Source organism: Oncorhynchus keta, unplaced genomic scaffold, assembly GCF_023373465.1.
Source record: "Oncorhynchus keta strain PuntledgeMale-10-30-2019 unplaced genomic scaffold, Oket_V2 Un_scaffold_1526_pilon_pilon, whole genome shotgun sequence".
In the NCBI taxonomy this organism is placed as follows: domain Eukaryota; kingdom Metazoa; phylum Chordata; class Actinopteri; order Salmoniformes; family Salmonidae; genus Oncorhynchus; species Oncorhynchus keta.
The window spans coordinates 262,501-279,294 of NW_026290798.1; the positions used below are offsets into that span (position 1 = coordinate 262,501).

The 16,794-nt window shown below is 47.1% G+C and overlaps 1 protein-coding gene across 5 annotated transcripts in view; it reads left to right on the top strand.

Moving 5' to 3' along the window:
* Positions 1-8,865, top strand: part of LOC118370439 (FH1/FH2 domain-containing protein 3-like) — a 43,852-nt gene extending 34,987 nt beyond the window's left edge. For 4 of the 5 annotated variants that reach the window (XM_052514081.1, XM_052514083.1, XM_052514084.1 and 1 more), the window contains 4 exons: positions 1,246-1,269; positions 3,708-3,903; positions 4,548-4,715; positions 5,190-8,865. In XM_052514081.1, the coding sequence (XP_052370041.1) occupies positions 1,246-1,269; positions 3,708-3,903; positions 4,548-4,715; positions 5,190-5,272 (471 nt within the window). In that variant the 3' untranslated portion in view covers positions 5,273-8,865. The remainder of the gene's footprint in view (positions 1-1,245; positions 1,270-3,707; positions 3,904-4,547; positions 4,716-5,189) is intronic. The other variant, XM_052514082.1, reaches the window with a different exon arrangement.
* The last annotated feature ends 7,929 nt before the right edge of the window (positions 8,866-16,794 follow it).

Sequence of the window (16,794 nt, forward strand, 5' to 3'; positions counted from 1 at the left end):
CCTGTATCTCCTGTCTTCTCCTGTCTTCTCCTGTTCTCCTGTCTTCTCCTGTGTTCTCTGTCTTCTCCTGTGTTCTCCTGTGTTCTCCTGTATTCTCCTGTCTTCTCCTGTGTTCTTATGTCTTCTCCTGTCTTCTCCTGTGTTCTCCTGTATTCTCCTGTCTTCTCCTGTCTTCTCCTGTGTTCTCCTGTATTCTCCTGTGTCTTCTCCTGTATTCTCCTGTGTTCTCCTGTGTTCTCCTGTATTCTCCTGTCTTCTCCTGTGTTCTTATGTCTTCTCCTGTCTTTTCCTGTATTCTCCTGTCTTCTCCTGTGTTCTCCTGTGTTCTCCTGTGTTCTCCTGTATTCTCTTGTCTTCTCCGGTGTTCTCCTGTCTTCTCCTGTATTCTCCTGTCTTCTCCTGTGTTCTCCTGTATTCTCTTGTCTTCTCCGGTGTTCTTATGTCTTCTCCTGTCTTTTCCTGTGTTCTCTTCACCTGAGACTCTCTCAATTTCTTTCTTGAACTTCCTCATTGTCATCCTCAGGATTTCATACCCACCTGCTCACTCTCCAAACACGTGGCCACTGGTCACCTCAGACAACGCATTCATTTCCAATGACATCAGCATAGTTTCACACATCCAGTACAGTGATTGGTTACTGTAACAGTAATCAGTGATCTGTTTACTATGTATCCTATTCTAAAACAGCAGAACTGATCCCCTCTCCCCATACTCCTGCTCCTCCTCCTTCTACCCATCCTCCTCCTCCTGCTCCTCTTCCTCTGCCCCCCCTCCACCTGCTCCTCCTCCTGCTCCCCCTCCTCCCTGTGTGATGATGAAACTCCCTCCAGCCCAGAGGGGCCTGCAGCCTGCTGTAGGAGGGAGATGGAGCAGCACTCCAGGGCCTGTTGTCCTTGGTAGGGTTCACCTCCAGTTCAAGAGCACCCTAATTCAATCACTGTGTGAAATATTCCAACCTTTCAATGTCCCTGCAGGAGAAATAACTATCCCCACAGCGTGATCACGCTGCTCTCACAGGGAGGAGGGGAACACAGTTGTGTGGTCGTCACACCCAATGGTGTGTGTTAATAGTCGACCAGCGTTTTTAGATAACCTCATTTACAGAATAGAACATTCCTCATTCTTCTTTTTGTCAGAGGTCATATTTGTGCTCTTTCTGTTTGACTATGGCGCCTCCAGCACATCTCATAACATCTCCTTTTCTGTCTTCCTCTTCATTTCATCTTCTTCCCTTTCCTCTGTAGAGTGAGGATGAAGAGGATGGTGAGGTATGTGTGTGTGTGTGTGTGTGTGTGTGTGTGTGTGTGTGTGTGTGTGTGTGTGTGTGTGTGTGTGTGTGTGTGTGTGTGTGTGTGTGTGTGTGTGTGTGTGTGTGTGTGTGTGTGTGTGTGTGTGTGTGTGTGTGTGTGTGTGTGTGTGAGAACAGGTGCATGTGTGTGTGTTATTTCTCCTGTGGTAGTAATGTCTCTAACCTTTAACCAAAAGGCAGAATTCCTCATCACGGTCAAGTTGCCATATTTCTCTCAGGTTGTGTGTCCGCTGAATGCAGCCACCTGTACAATTAACATTACTGACACATCCTTGTTGTTATTGACTTGTACTGATTCATACTAGAATGGAACTCTACTAACTGTATCATTTAAAAAAACATCTACTAGATGTAGTATTTATAGTCTTTACAGTATTTACTGAATACTAGAGGTGCCTCCAAAATTGTACTCTGTTCTAGTGCATTGTATAGGGAATAGGGTGCTATTTGGGATGCAGACTAGGTATTGACAGTATGTTTAGAGGAACCAGCTACAGTAGTAGTTATCAGACTAGGTATTGACAGTATGTTTAGAGGAACCAGCTACAGTAGTAGTTATCAGACTAGGTATTGACAGTATGTTTAGAGGAACCAGCTACAGTAGTAGTTATCAGACTAGGTATTGACAGTATGTTTAGAGGAACCAGCTACAGTAGTAGTTATCAGACTAGGTATTGACAGTATGTTTAGAGGAACCAGCTACAGTAGTAGTTATCAGACTAGGTATTGACAGTATGTTTAGAGGAACCAGCTACAGTAGTAGTTATCAGACTAGGTAGACAAGGACATTTCAGACAAGGCTTACGGGTTAGAAATAGGGGGTTGAGGTTAGGTTCATGGTTGTGTGTGTGAGAGAGAGAGAAGGCTATGGAAGTTCTGTTCACTGCAAGTCTACAGACAAGGGAAGCAGGGTAGGCCAAACTCAAACCAGACCCCAGGGGGTCAGAATCCACAGACAAGCACTTCCTGATAGAACCTAATCCTGGGTAGTAGACCTCATGAGAACCAGAGATTCATCTCTTAAAAAACAATGGGGTCCACATGAGGGTCAGAGTCTTAAATGCCACCCTATTCCTTACATAAAATAGTATAGTATGGTATAGTGTAGTTATTTTGACCAGAGTCCTGGTGTAAAATAGTGCACTATAAAGGAATGGGGTTGCATTTGGGATGAAGCCTCATTCTGCTGACCAGGATCAGCTTACACAGCTCTGTTTGTTCTATAATGGAACCAAGATGGCTGTCAACAGGGAAGGAATCAGCAGGTTTCAATGCAGATGGTTAGGTTTTACTTCACTGTATGTGATGTAAAGGTTCATAAGACGGTCGTCACATAGTGCTGATAACTTCGGTCTAAGTAATGTTAACTTATGACTAATAAGTTATGACAAAGACCTGTGGTGAATGTTTTTTTGACAGTGTGCTTTTTATGCGGGGTGTTGTTGGTTTGTTTGTTTGTTGTTTGTCACAGATACTAAATAAATATGGCTTCTGTTTGTGGGATACAATTTTTAAAAGTGCATGCAGCAGCTGACCATTTAAATATAGCTCCCATGCTGTTGGTCAGGAGACTGTGAAGAACTGTGATTAACCCAGAATGGATTTGTATGTCCTTGTTTTCTAGATGTTTTCTAATTGAGAGCTCTTAATGGTGCCAGAGCATGATGACTTAATGGTAATTACATTTACATTTAAGTCATTTAGCAGACGCTCTTATCCAGAGCGACTTACAAATTGAGAGCTCTTAATGGTGCCAGAGCATGATGACTAATTGAGAGCTCTTAATGGTGCCAGAACATGATGACTAATTGAGAGCTCTTAATGGTGCCAGAGCATGATGACTAATTGAGAGCTCTTAGTGGTGCCAGAGCATGATGACTAATTGAGAGCTCTTAGTGGTGCCAGAGCATGATGACTAATTGAGAGCTCTTAATGGTGCCAGAGCATGATGACTAATTGAGCTCTTAATGGTGCCAGAGCATGATGACTAATTGAGAGCTCTTAGTGGTGCCAGAGCATGATGACTAATTGAGAGCTCTTAATGGTGCCAGAGCATGATGACTAATTGAGAGCTCTTAATGGTGCCAGAGCATGATGACTAATTGAGAGCTCTTAATGGTGCCAGAGCATGATGACTAATTGAGAGCTCTTAGTGGTGCCAGAGCATGATGACTAATTGAGTGCTCTTAGTGGTGCCAGAGCATGATGACTAATTGAGAGCTCTTAATGGTGCCAGAGCATGATGACTAATTGAGAGCTCTTAATGGTGCCAGAGCATGATGACTAATTGAGAGCTCTTAATGGTGCCAGAGCATGATGACTAATTGAACCATTTTCATAGATAGATTTAGGAAGTTTCATCTCTAACCAGCTCTTCTCTCCTAATCCACCCCACAGGATGGAAAGTTTGGCGGTAGCGCCCCGGGGCCTGTAAGCCAGGAGGGCGTGCTGACGCAGGGTCTGCAGTACGCAGAGGATGCAGCGGAGCATGAGAACATGAAGGCAGTGCTGAAGAGCAGCTTGCAGGGCTGCAGTGACAGTGGAGCGTCCACCGTGCCAGGCCTACGTACACGCACCAGAGCCAGCAGGCCAGGTCAGTCTGACAGACCACCACCTTCACACAACTCCTGGCAAAAAGGGAAACTTCTGGACTTTTCTTTTTTACAACGGCCAGCTCTACTACACCTGAGGTTGATTCTGTCTGTCCTTCTCTCCTTTTCTCGTTCTCTTCTCTCCTTGTCTTCTCTCCTTCTCTTCTCTCCTTTTCTCCTTCTGTTCTCTCCTTGTCTTCTCTCCTTCTCTTCTCTCATTTTCTCCTTCTCTTCTCTCCTTGTCTTCTCTCCTTCTCTTCTCTCCTTTTCTCCTTCTCTTCTCTCCTTGTCTTCTCTCCTTCTCTTCTCTTCTCTCCTTTTCTCCTTCTCTTCTCTCCTTTTCTCCTCTTCTCTCCTTGTCTTCTCTCCTTCTCTTCTTTCCTTTTCTCCTTCTCTTCTCTCCTTTTTTCCTTCTGTTCTCTCCTTGTCTTCTCTCCTTCTCTTTTCTCCTTGTCTTCTCTTCTTCTCTTCTCTCCTTTTCTCATTCTCTTCTCTCCTTCTCTTCTTGTTTTCTCTCCTTCTCTTCTCTCCTTGTCTTCTCTCGTTCTCGTCTCTCCTTCTGTTCTCTCCTTGTCTTCTCTCCTTCTCTTTTCTCCTTGTCTTCTCTTCTTCTCTTCTCTCATTCTCTCCTTGTCTTCCCTCCTAGGCCGTGTGGGTCCTTGGGGCTCATCAGTGATTGAAGACCCACCTAATTGCACAGAGACAGACGCTGCAGATGAGATCATGGAGCGCATCGTCAGGTCAGCCACTCAGGGGCCCAGGACACGGACAGAGCCTCGCGAGAGGAAGAGGTCCAGAGCCAACCGCAAGTCACGTGAGTCAGAGGGATTTTTTTTACAGTAACAAAATATTTGAAGTAAGAGTTGCCTTTGTTTGACACCAGATTTGCAACTTTTCTTTTTACAGTATCCTTACATTAGCTTTGGATGTGGTGTGGCCAAAGGTTTAACTGCCCCCGACATCTGATTGTGGACTTTCTGTCAGTGTTAATGCACACTATCTTATCTTCTAGCATCACCTGAGTGATACACTTCAACAACACAGTGCTACAGTAAATACATCCAGTTCTATTTAAACCTCTTCATGTCTCTCTGTCTCTGTCTCTGTCTCTGTCCCTGTCTCTCTCTCTCTCTCTCTCTCTCTCTCTCTCTCTCTCTCTCTCTCTCTCTCTCTCTCTCTCTCTCTCTCTCTCTCTCTCTCTCTCTCTCTCTCTCTCTCGCTCTCTCTCTTTCTCTCTCTGTCTCTCTATGTCTCTCTCCATGTCTCCCTGCCCTCTTCCTCTCTACAGTGAGAAGAACACTGAAAAGCGGTCTGACACCAGAGGAGGCCAATGCCTTGGGGTTGTCCAGTGGTTCAGAGATGGCTGTGTGACAGGAAGAGAAGTGGAGCTGGATCCGGCAGCACAGCACACACAGACACCTGGGAAACCCTCTTACCGCCCGCCCCGCCCTTCACTGACCCCTGACCTCAAACCCCTGCTCATCCAGCCAGCCAGTCAACCGCTGCACCATAGCTTCGCTTGGTCTTTCCCCTGGTTCAACTTTATGATGACTGTAGCTCACCTTCCTGTCTGTGGTTTGTGCAGGTAGCTGGTAAACAATGTTCAGGAAGAGACCATGAGGAATATGGTCCTCATCCAGGATAATAGATGGTTTTCAGTGGAACAAAGTGGTATTGGTATAGGGGCAGTTAAAGGGGTTCAGTGATCCAGCTGACTCAGCTCCATACATACACACTCAGGTAAAGTTCAGCATCCAAACCACTACACTATGCTGCTGTGCCGACTTGAGTGTTTCTTAATGGTGTTGTTCCAATCAGTTGTTTCTCCTAACCTTTGAATATGAGGCTGAGGCCTTTGAGGAACAGCTCACATCCCAACTGTAAGTCTTAATCACTTGATGAAGCCCACAGTGACCACATGACTAGTGGTGAATCTCAGTTGTATTTCCTTGATTCCTTGTGTCTTCTATCCTCACCTGTCTACACAAGGCTTTGGAGGACTAGATCTGAGGTTCGTCCTCCCTAACCTTTCCCTCAATTGAGATTCACCCTATGACTGAAAGATACAAACTGAGACTTACCTACACAGAAGACATTTAGCCTCAGGACTTCTAAAGGGAGGGACATGCGAGTGCTTGAATCACTGTGGACTTGTGTCTGAACCAAAAAGGCCTCGGAGTTGAATAGTAAAGAAGTTAGCATTGACGCTAAAGAAGTTAGCATTGATGCTAAATAAGTTAGCATTGATGCTAAATAAGTTAGCATTGATGTTAAAGAAGTTAACATTGATGCTAAATAAGTTAGCATTGATGTTAAAGAAGTTAGCATTGATGTTAAAGACGTCAGCATTGATGTTATCTATCCCCACTTATGATGAGCATGTGCGTTGGGCTTGGTGTCAGATAGTATTTTTAGTTTGAACAATTTTTGTTTATATAAAAAAAAATGTCTGTGTCCACAGGCTGTTTTGTTCTACTATACTACTGTGGTAGTTTTGTGGGTTTTAAAATACTTTAATGCGTGAGAAAAAGGTGCTCAGAGAAGGAATATTTGCACTGGATGTAGAAGTTGGATATTTAGAGGAAAGGAAGGGGAAATCCTTGACACACACTGATGTACCAATCAGATATCAGATGAATGAAAAAATCCCCCAGACAGAACCAATAATGAAACAGTAGCACAACTGATTATACACTCTAATTTCAGAGGAAAAGTGAACAGATTACTTTGACTTTTGCAAACTAAAATGTTTCCAATTTTGCATGTTGTTGATTCAGTTGGATTTTATACAGATGGAACAAACTGGAATTCCAAGAGGACACACCATGATGTGTTAAGAGGGAAGGTATCATTTACTACATACAATTGAATTACTGGTTTCCACTTATAAAAAACACATAGCATATCAGAGTCGTCAACTTTGGTGAGAACAGTCTGTGAGCTGACAAGTGTACAGAAGGGACGATGCTACTGGGTCCAGACAGACTGACGTCTGTCAATCACGCGTAGCGAATGTTACAGCTTTAACCTATAGGCCTGCCTACAACATACATGTTCCAGCTTTAGCCTATAGGCCTGCCTAGTACCTACAATTACACACGTGTTGCATGCATGACACCAGTGTTACGCAAGCTCCTGCTGTTGTTCGCTGCAAAGCCTTCTTCTATGGTTGAGACATACTTATTGTGGAGTGTTAGAACTGACAGGGAGATATATTTACACTAGTTACATGTACGTACTCTCTCTTTACTCTCTGTGTCAAAGAGTTAGGCAACATTTAAGAATTGTTTAAAAAAGTACAAGATTAATAATTGGTTATTATAGAAAAACGATATGAGCTTCAACTGAATGAGTGCCTTTTATAGACAAGTCTATTTATTCAGTAATGTTCAGGGAGATATTTGTTACAGAAAATGTTACTGTGTGTAATGAAAGGACTTCCTCCTTAGGTCAATTCAACAGCTGTGACTTCCTGATTTCATTCTTTCCTTGATTAATACATTTCAGTACTATGTTCCATGGCTTTATGTCTTGGAAACAGTTCTCCTCTTCCATTTGCGCATTGCAGTTTTATTTCGAATCACAACTAAACGAGGGTTATAGCTAATTGTCTAATGACAATATTTCCATTTTAGCAGTTTTGTCACAAAAAATGTTCTATAAAAAGATATTAGTTGTTTCCATTTGCCTTAATGTAGAATTAGAGCATATAGTATATCTGAACGTTCCTACACTGTTGACTTTTATTGAGGTGTAGTGGTTACAGTCAGCTCGATAGCTCGTTTTTTAAAGTGCATAATTCCAGTTTACATTTGGAATTGTGTAGAGAGTTGTATGATGATTCTACACAGTCACAAACATTCACTGTGATGGAAACAGCCATTGTCGACTAAACATGAAAGAATATATGCTTGCAGCAACACAAGCCACAACAAAACAGTCACACACCTACAAGTATATGTCTTTCTCATGGAGAACTTACAATTTGGTATGAAACTATCCAGCACCTTATACACCATTTGTAGCATGCGTCTTTCATTGAGGAAAACCAGAACATTAACAGTGAGAAAGTATATTCTTTCAGCCTTTTTCTCAGATGGTCATTTTGAGTATTGTAACTCTGAGTACATGTAAAGTAATAATGAGGGAAGAATGCTGTAAAATGATGTAAATGTCACAACAATGTGTTTTATGTCTTTCACTTGTTGGTATTTTGTATAGAATAGTGTATTATAGGTTAAACAAAGCAGTGTTATTCTATGGAAATTGTAATTTAAGTGAAAACCAAACCATGCATGGTTTAAAAAATGTCTACAGATGTGGTGTGTCACGTTCTGCTATGGATAAAGGGAGATTCATTTGATTTGAATGTTCAGAGGCTTAGCATTTGTTATGTTTTATTGTTTTTCCTCTGCACATGACTTGAAACACATTAGGATAGACGGAGTGGTCCATGTAACCACCTAGGACTGGATTCAATCTGTATCGCTGAAGTTCAGCGTTTTAGACTGATTGAAAATGTTCCTGCATTAGCATAGACTGCATTCATGGTCAACACTGCATATGTCGGCTCCATCTGAAATGATCTGTAACGCTTCAGCCCCTAGTACTCCTATGGAACCTTCAGCAGCCTTTCATTACATTGCACTCAATAAAACATGGAGTGTGTCCCAAATGGCACCCTATTCCCTATAGAGTGCACAACTTCTTCTTATTCTTTTTTACCAGGACCCATAGAGTCCAAAAGTAGTGCACTGTGTAGGGAATAGGGTGCCATTTGGGATGCAACCCATGTTTTCTGTGATTGGCTATATTATCTCCTTCTCCCCCACTGCTGTACTGTAAGTCAGTGTGGGACTTGGACACAAGCACATCCAGACTCGGTGAGCTTTTCTTGCGTCTTCGCCCCTCTAACAACAACTGTATGTATGAACATCTGGCAATAAAAGATCTCTTAAGAAACATTCAGAGACACTGTGTGAATTCTGTTGTGTGAGGGGGAAAAAACATCTGATTCTTTGTTAAATGTGTTCTGGTAATAATCCCAGAGCAACTATTAGTAGTCTGGACCTTTACTGTATCTGATGGGAGTATACTGAATTCATGTCCATCATTTTCATTCCTGTCAATGATGTTGCACCTGGAACCCTGTTTGCACTGTAGCCTAGAGTTGTCTACACTGCATGTGACCAACCTAAAAGTACTTGTTACATTTTGAATGCTTAGCAGGACAGGAAAATGGTCCAATTCACGCACTTAACTAGAGCATCCATGGTCATCCCTACTACCTCTGATCTGGCAGACTCACTAAACACAAATGCTTTGTTTGTAAATGATGTCTGAGTGTTGGAGTGTGCCCCTGGCTATAGGTAAATGATGTCTGAGTGTTGGAGTGGTGCCCCTGGCTATAGGTAAATGATGTTGGAGTGGTGCCCCTGGCTATAGGTAAATTATGTCTGAGTGTTGGAGTGGTGCCCCTGGCTATAGGTAAATGATGTCTGAGTGTTGGAGTGGTGCCCCTGGCTATAGGTAAATGATGTCTGAGTGTTGGAGTGGTGCCCCTGGCTATAGGTAAATGATGTCTGAGTGTTGGAGTGGTGCCCCTGGCTATAGGTAAATGATGTCTGAGTGTTGGAGTGGTGCCCCTGGCTATAGGTAAATGATGTCTGAGTGTTGGAGTGGTGCCCCTGGCTATAGGTAAATGATGTCTGAGTGTTGGAGTGGTGCCCCTGGCTATAGGTAAATGATGTCTGAGTGTTGGAGTGGTGCCCCTGGCTATAGGTAAATGATGTCTGAGTGTTGGAGTGTGCCCCTGGCTATAGGTAAATGATGTCTGAGTGTTGGAGTGGTGCCCCTGGCTATAGGTAAATGATGTCTGAGTGTTGGAGTGGTGCCCCTGGCTATAGGTAAATGATGTCTGAGTGTTGGAGTGTGCCCCTGGCTATAGGTAAATGATGTCTGAGTGTTGGAGTGTGCCCTGGCTATAGGTAAATGATGTCTGAGTGTTGGAGTGGTGCCCCTGGCTATAGGTAAATGATGTCTGAGTGTTGGAGTGGTGCCCCTGGCTATAGGTAAATGATGTCTGAGTGTTGGAGTGTGCCCTGGCTATAGGTAAATGATGTCTGAGTGTTGGAGTGTGCCCCTGGCTATAGGTAAATGATGTCTGAGTGTTGGAGTGTGCCCCTGGCTATAGGTAAATGATGTCTGAGTGTTGGGTGGTGCCCCTGGCTATAGGTAAATGAAAAACTGGCTAAGGTAAATGATGTCTGAGTGTTGGAGTGTGCCCCTGGCTATAGGTAAATGATGTCTAAGTGTTGGAGTGTGCCCCTGGCTATAGGTAAATGATGTCTGAGTGTTGGAGTGGTGCCCCTGGCTATAGGTAAATGATGTCTGAGTGTTGGAGTGTGCCCCTGGCTATAGGTAAATGATGTCTGAGTGTTGGAGTGGTGCCCCTGGCTATAGGTAAATGATGTCTGAGTGTTGGAGTGTGGTATGGGACAAGGCTAACCAACAGAGAGGGTATGGGACAAGGCTAACCAACAGGGAGGGTATGTCCCATACCCATCATATTTTAAAATGACATTTTAACAAAATGGTAAATAAAATGTGACACAGCTCTTAGCTCGCTCAGTAGATGCCTACTGGGACACTTTGGGATCTTTTAAATGAAGTATCTTATTAACACCTAGCTAACTATTTTTAGGTAGCTACGCAATGATTTGGGACAAGGCTAACCAACAGAGGGTATGGACAAGGCTAACCAACAGAGAGGGTATGGGACAAGGCTAACCAACAGAGGGTATGGGACAAGGCTAACCAACAGAGAGGGTATGGGACAAGGCTAACCAACAGGGAGGGTATGGGACAAGGCTAACCAACAGAGAGGGTATGGGACAAGGCTAACCAACAGAGAGGGTATGGGACAAGGCTAACCAACAGAGAGGGTATGGGACAAGGCTAACCAACAGAGAGGGTATGGGACAAGGCTAACCAACAGAGGGTATGGGACAAGGCTAACCAACAGAGAGGGTATGGGACAAGGCTAACCAACAGAGAGGGTATGGGACAAGGCTAACCAACAGAGAGGGTATGGGACAAGGCTAACCAACAGAGAGGGTATGGGACAAGGCTAACCAACAGAGAGGGTATGGGACAAGGCTAACCAACAGGGAGGGTATGGGACAAGGCTAACCAACAGAGAGGGTATGGGACAAGGCTAACCAACAGGGAGGGTATGGGACAAGGCTAACCAACAGAGAGGGTATGGGACAAGGCTAACCAACAGGGAGGGTATGGGACAAGGCTAACCAACAGGGAGGGTATGGGACAAGGCTAACCAACAGAGAGGGTATGGGACAAGGCTAACCAACAGAGAGGGTATGGGACAAGGCTAACCAACAGGAGGGTATGGGACAAGGCTAACCAACAATGGGACAAGACAAGGCTAACCAACAGGGAGGGTATGGGACAAACTAACCAACAGGGAGGGTATGGGACAAGGCTAACCAACAGGGTATGGGACAAGGCTAACCAACAGGGAGGGTATGGGACAAGGCTAACCAACAGGAGGGTATGGGACAAGGCTAACCAACAGGGAGGGTATGGGACAAGGCTAACCAACAGGGAGGGTATGGGACAAGGCTAACCAACAGAGAGGGTATGGGACAAGGCTAACCAACAGGGAGGGTATGGGACAAGGCTAACCAACAGAGAGGGTATGGGACAAGGCTAACCAACAGAGAGGGTATGGGACAAGGCTAACCAACAGGGAGGGTATGGGACAAGGCTGGGAGGGTATGGGACAAGGCTAACCAACAGGGAGGGTATGGGACAAGGCTAACCAACAGGAGGGTATGGGACAAGGCTAACCAACAGGGAGGGTATGGGACAAGGCTAACCAACAGGAGGGTATGGGACAAGGCTAACCAACAGAGAGGGTATGGGACAAGGCTAACCAACAGGAGGGTATGGGACAAGGCTAACCAACAGAGAGGGTATGGGACAAGGCTAACCAACAGGGAGGGTATGGGACAAGGCTAACCAACAGAGAGGGTATGGGACAAGGCTAACCAACAGGGAGGGTATGGGACAAGGCTAACCAACAGAGAGGGTATGGGACAAGGCTAACCAACAGAGAGGGTATGGGACAAGGCTAACCAACAGAGAGGGTATGGGACAAGGCTAACCAGAGGAGGGTATGGGACAAGGCTAACCAACAGAGGGTATGGGACAAGGCTAACCAACAGAGAGGGTATGGGACAAGGCTAACCAACAGGAGGGTATGGGACAAGGCTAACCAACAGAGAGGGTATGGGACAAGGCTAACCAACAGGCTAACCAACAGGGGAGGGTATGGGACAAGGCTAACCAACAGGGAGGGTATGGGACAAGGCTAACCAACAGGGAGGGTATGGGACAAGGCTAACCAACAGGGAGGGTATGGTACAAGGCTAACCAACAGAGAGGGTATGGGACAAGGCTAACCGACAGAGGGAATGGAACAAGGCTAACCAACAGAGGGTATGGTACAAGGCTAACCAACAGAGAGGGTATGGGACAAGGCTAACCAACAGAGAGGGTATGGGACAAGGCTAACCAACAGAGAGGGTATGGGACAAGGCTAACCAACAGGGAGGGTATGGGACAAGGCTAACCAACAGGGAGGGTATGGGACAAGGCTAACCAACAGGGAGGGTATGGGACAAGGCTAACCAACAGGGAGGGTATGGGACAAGGCTAACCAACAGGAGGGTATGGGACAAGGCTAACCAACAGGGGAGGGTATGGGACAAGGCTAACCAACAGGGAGGGTATGGGACAAGGCTAACCAACAGGGAGGGTATGGGACAAGGCTAACCAACAGACAAGGCTAACCAACAGGGAGGGTATGGGACAAGGCTAACCAACAGGGAGGGTATGGGACAAGGCTAACCAACAGAGAGGGTATGGGACAAGGCTAACCAACAGGGAGGGTATGGGACAAGGCTAACCAACAGGGAGGGTATGGGACAAGGCTAACCAACAGGGAGGGTATGGGACAAGGCTAACCAACAGGGAGGGTATGGGACAAGGCTAACCAACAGGGAGGGTATGGGACAAGGCTAACCAACAGGGAGGGTATGGGACAAGGCTAACCAACAGGGAGGGTATGGGACAAGGCTAACCAACAGGGAGGGTATGGGACAAGGCTAACCAACAGGGAGGGTATGGGACAAGGCTAACCAACAGAGAGGGTATGGGACAAGGCTAACCAACAGGGAGGGTATGGGACAAGGCTAACCAACAGAGAGGGTATGGGACAAGGCTAACCAACAGGGAGGGTATGGGACAAGGCTAACCAACAGGAGGGTATGGGACAAGGCTAACCAACAGGGAGGGTATGGGACAAGGCTAACCAACAGGGAGGGTATGGGACAAGGCTAACCAACAGAGAGGGTATGGGACAAGGCTAACCAACAGAGAGGGTATGGGACAAGGCTAACCAACAGAGAGGGTATGGGACAAGGCTAACCAACAGAGAGGGTATGGGACAAGGCTAACCAACAGAGAGGGTATGGGACAAGGCTAACCAACAGGAGGGTATGGGACAAGGCTAACCAACAGAGAGGGTATGGGACAAGGCTAACCAACAGAGAGGGTATGGGACAAGGCTAACCAACAGGGAGGGTATGGGACAAGGCTAACCAACAGGGAGGGTATGGGACAAGGCTAACCAACAGAGAGGGTATGGGACAAGGCTAACCAACAGGAGGGTATGGGACAAGGGACAAGGCTAACCAACAGAGAGGGTATGGGACAAGGGACAAGGTATGGGACAAACCAACCAACAGAGAGGGTATGGGACAAGGCTAACCAACAGGGAGGGTATGGGACAAGGCTAACCAACAGAGAGGGTATGGGACAAGGCTAACCAACAGAGAGGGTATGGGACAAGGCTAACCAACAGAGAGGGTATGGGACAAGGCTAACCAACAGAGAGGGTATGGGACAAGGCCAACAGGGAGGGTACAAGGCTAACCAACAGGGAGGGTATGGGACAAGGCTAACCAACAGAGAGGGTATGGGACAAGGCTAACCAACAGAGAGGGTATGGGACAAGGCTAACCAACAGGGAGGGTATGGGACAAGGCTAACCAACAGAGAGGGTATGGGACAACCAACAGGGAGGGTATGGGACAAGGCTAACCAACAGGGAGGGTATGGGACAAGGCTAACCAACAGGGAGGGTATGGGACAAGGCTAACCAACAGGGAGGGTATGGGACAAGGCTAACCAACAGAGAGGGTATGGGACAAGGCTAACCAACAGAGAGGGTATGGGACAAGGCTAACCAACAGGAGGGTATGGGACAAGGGTATGGGACAAGGCTAACCAACAGGGAGGGTATGGGACAAGGCTAACCAACAGGGAGGGTATGGGACAAGGCTAACCAACAGGGAGGGTATGGGACAAGGCTAACCAACAGGGAGGGTATGGGACAAGGCTAAGGGTATGGGACAAGGCTAACCAACAGGAGGGTATGGGACAAGGCTAACCAACAGGAGGGTATGGGACAAGGCTAACCAACAGAGAGGGTATGGGACAAGGCTAACCAACAGGAGGGTATGGGACAAGGCTAACCAACAGGAGGGTATGGGACAAGGCTAACCAACAGGGAGGGTATGGGACAAGGCTAACCAACAGAGAGGGTATGGGACAAGGCTAACCAACAGGGAGGGTATGGGACAAGGCTAACCAACAGGAGGGTATGGGACAAGGCTAACCAACAGGAGGGTATGGGACAAGGCTAACCAACACAGAGGGTATGGGACAAGGCTAACCAACAGGGAGGGTATGGGACAAGGCTAACCAACAGGAGGGTATGGGACAAGGCTAACCAACAGGAGGGTATGGGACAAGGCTAACCAACAGAGAGGGTATGGGACAAGGCTAACCAACAGGAGGGATGGGACAAGGCTAGGGAGGGTATGGGACAAGGCTAACCAACAGAGGGTATGGGACAAGGCTAACCAACAGAGAGGGTATGGGACAAGGCTAACCAACAGGGAGGGTATGGGACAAGGCTAACCAACAGAGAGGGTATGGGACAAGGCTAACCAACAGAGAGGGTATGGGACAAGGCTAACCAACAGGGAGGGTATGGGACAAGGCTAACCAACAGGGTAGGGTATGGGACAAGGCTAACCAACAGGGAGGGTATGGGGACAAGGCTAACCAACAGAGAGGGTATGGGACAAGGCTAACCAACAGGGAGGGTATGGGACAAGGCTAACCAACAGGGAGGGTATGGGACAAGAGGGTATGGGACAAGGCTAACCAACAGGAGGGTATGGGACAAGGCTAACCAACAGGAGGGTATGGGAGGGAGGGTATGGGGGCTAACCAACAGGAGGGTATGGGACAAGGCTAACCAACAGAGGGGGAGGGTATGGGGGACAAGGCTAACCAACAGAGAGGGTATGGGACAAGGCTAACCAACAGAGAGGGTATGGGACAAGGCTAACCAACAGGGAGGGTATGGGACAAGGCTAACCAACAGGGAGGGTATGGGACAAGGCTAACCAACAGGGAGGGTATGGGACAAGGCTAACCAACAGGGAGGGTATGGGACAAGGCTAACCAACAGGGAGGGTATGGGACAAGGCTAACCAACAGGAGGGTATGGGACAAGGCTAACCAACAGGGAGGGTATGGGACAAGGCTAACCAACAGAGAGGGTATGGGACAAGGCTAACCAACAGGGATGGGACAAGGAGGGTATGGGACAAGGCTAACCAACCAACAGAGAGGGTATGGGACAAGGCTAACCAACAGGGAGGGTATGGGACAAGGCTAACCAACAGGGAGGGTATGGGACAAGGCTAACCAACAGAGAGGGTATGGGACAAGGCTAACCAACAGAGAGGGTATGGGACAAGGCTAACCAACAGGGAGGGTATGGGACAAGGCTAACCAACAGGAGGGTATGGGACAAGGCTAACCAACAGGGAGGGTATGGGACAAGGCTAACCAACAGGGAGGGTATGGGACAAGGCTAACCAACAGGGAGGGTATGGGACAAGGCTAACCAACAGGAGGGTATGGGACAAGGCTAACCAACAGGGAGGGTATGGGACAAGGCTAACCAACAGGAGGGTATGGGACAAGGCTAACCAACAGGAGGGTATGGGACAAGGCTAACCAACAGGGAGGGTATGGGACAAGGCTAACCAACAGGGAGGGTATGGGACCTAACCAACAGGGAGGGTATGGGACAAGGCTAACCAACAGGAGGGTATGGGACAAGGCTAACCAACAGAGAGGGTATGGGACACAGGTATGGGACAAGGCTAACCAACAGGAGGGTATGGGACAAGGCTAACCAACAACCACACAGGGACAAGGCTAACCAACAGGGAGGGTATGGGACAAGGCTAACCAACAGGAGGGTATGGGACAAGGCTAACCAACAGAGGGTATGGGACAAGGCTAACCAACAGGGAGGGTATGGGACAAGGCTAACCAACAGGGAGGGTATGGGACAAGGCTAACCAACAGGAGGGTATGGGACAAGGCTAACCAACAGGGAGGGTATGGGACAAGGCTAACCAACAGGGAGGGTATGGGACAAGGCTAACCAACAGGGAGGGTATGGGACAAGGCTAACCAACAGGGAGGGTATGGGACAAGGCTAACCAACAGGGAGGGTATGGGACAAGGCTAACCAACAGGGAGGGTATGGGACAAGGCTAACCAACAGGGAGGGTATGGGACAAGGCTAACCAACAGGGAGGGTATGGGACAAGGCTAACCAACAGGGAGGGTATGGGACAAGGCTAACCAACAGGGAGGGTATGGGACAAGGCTAACCAACAGGGAGGGTATGGGACAAGGCTAACCAACAGGGAGGGTAT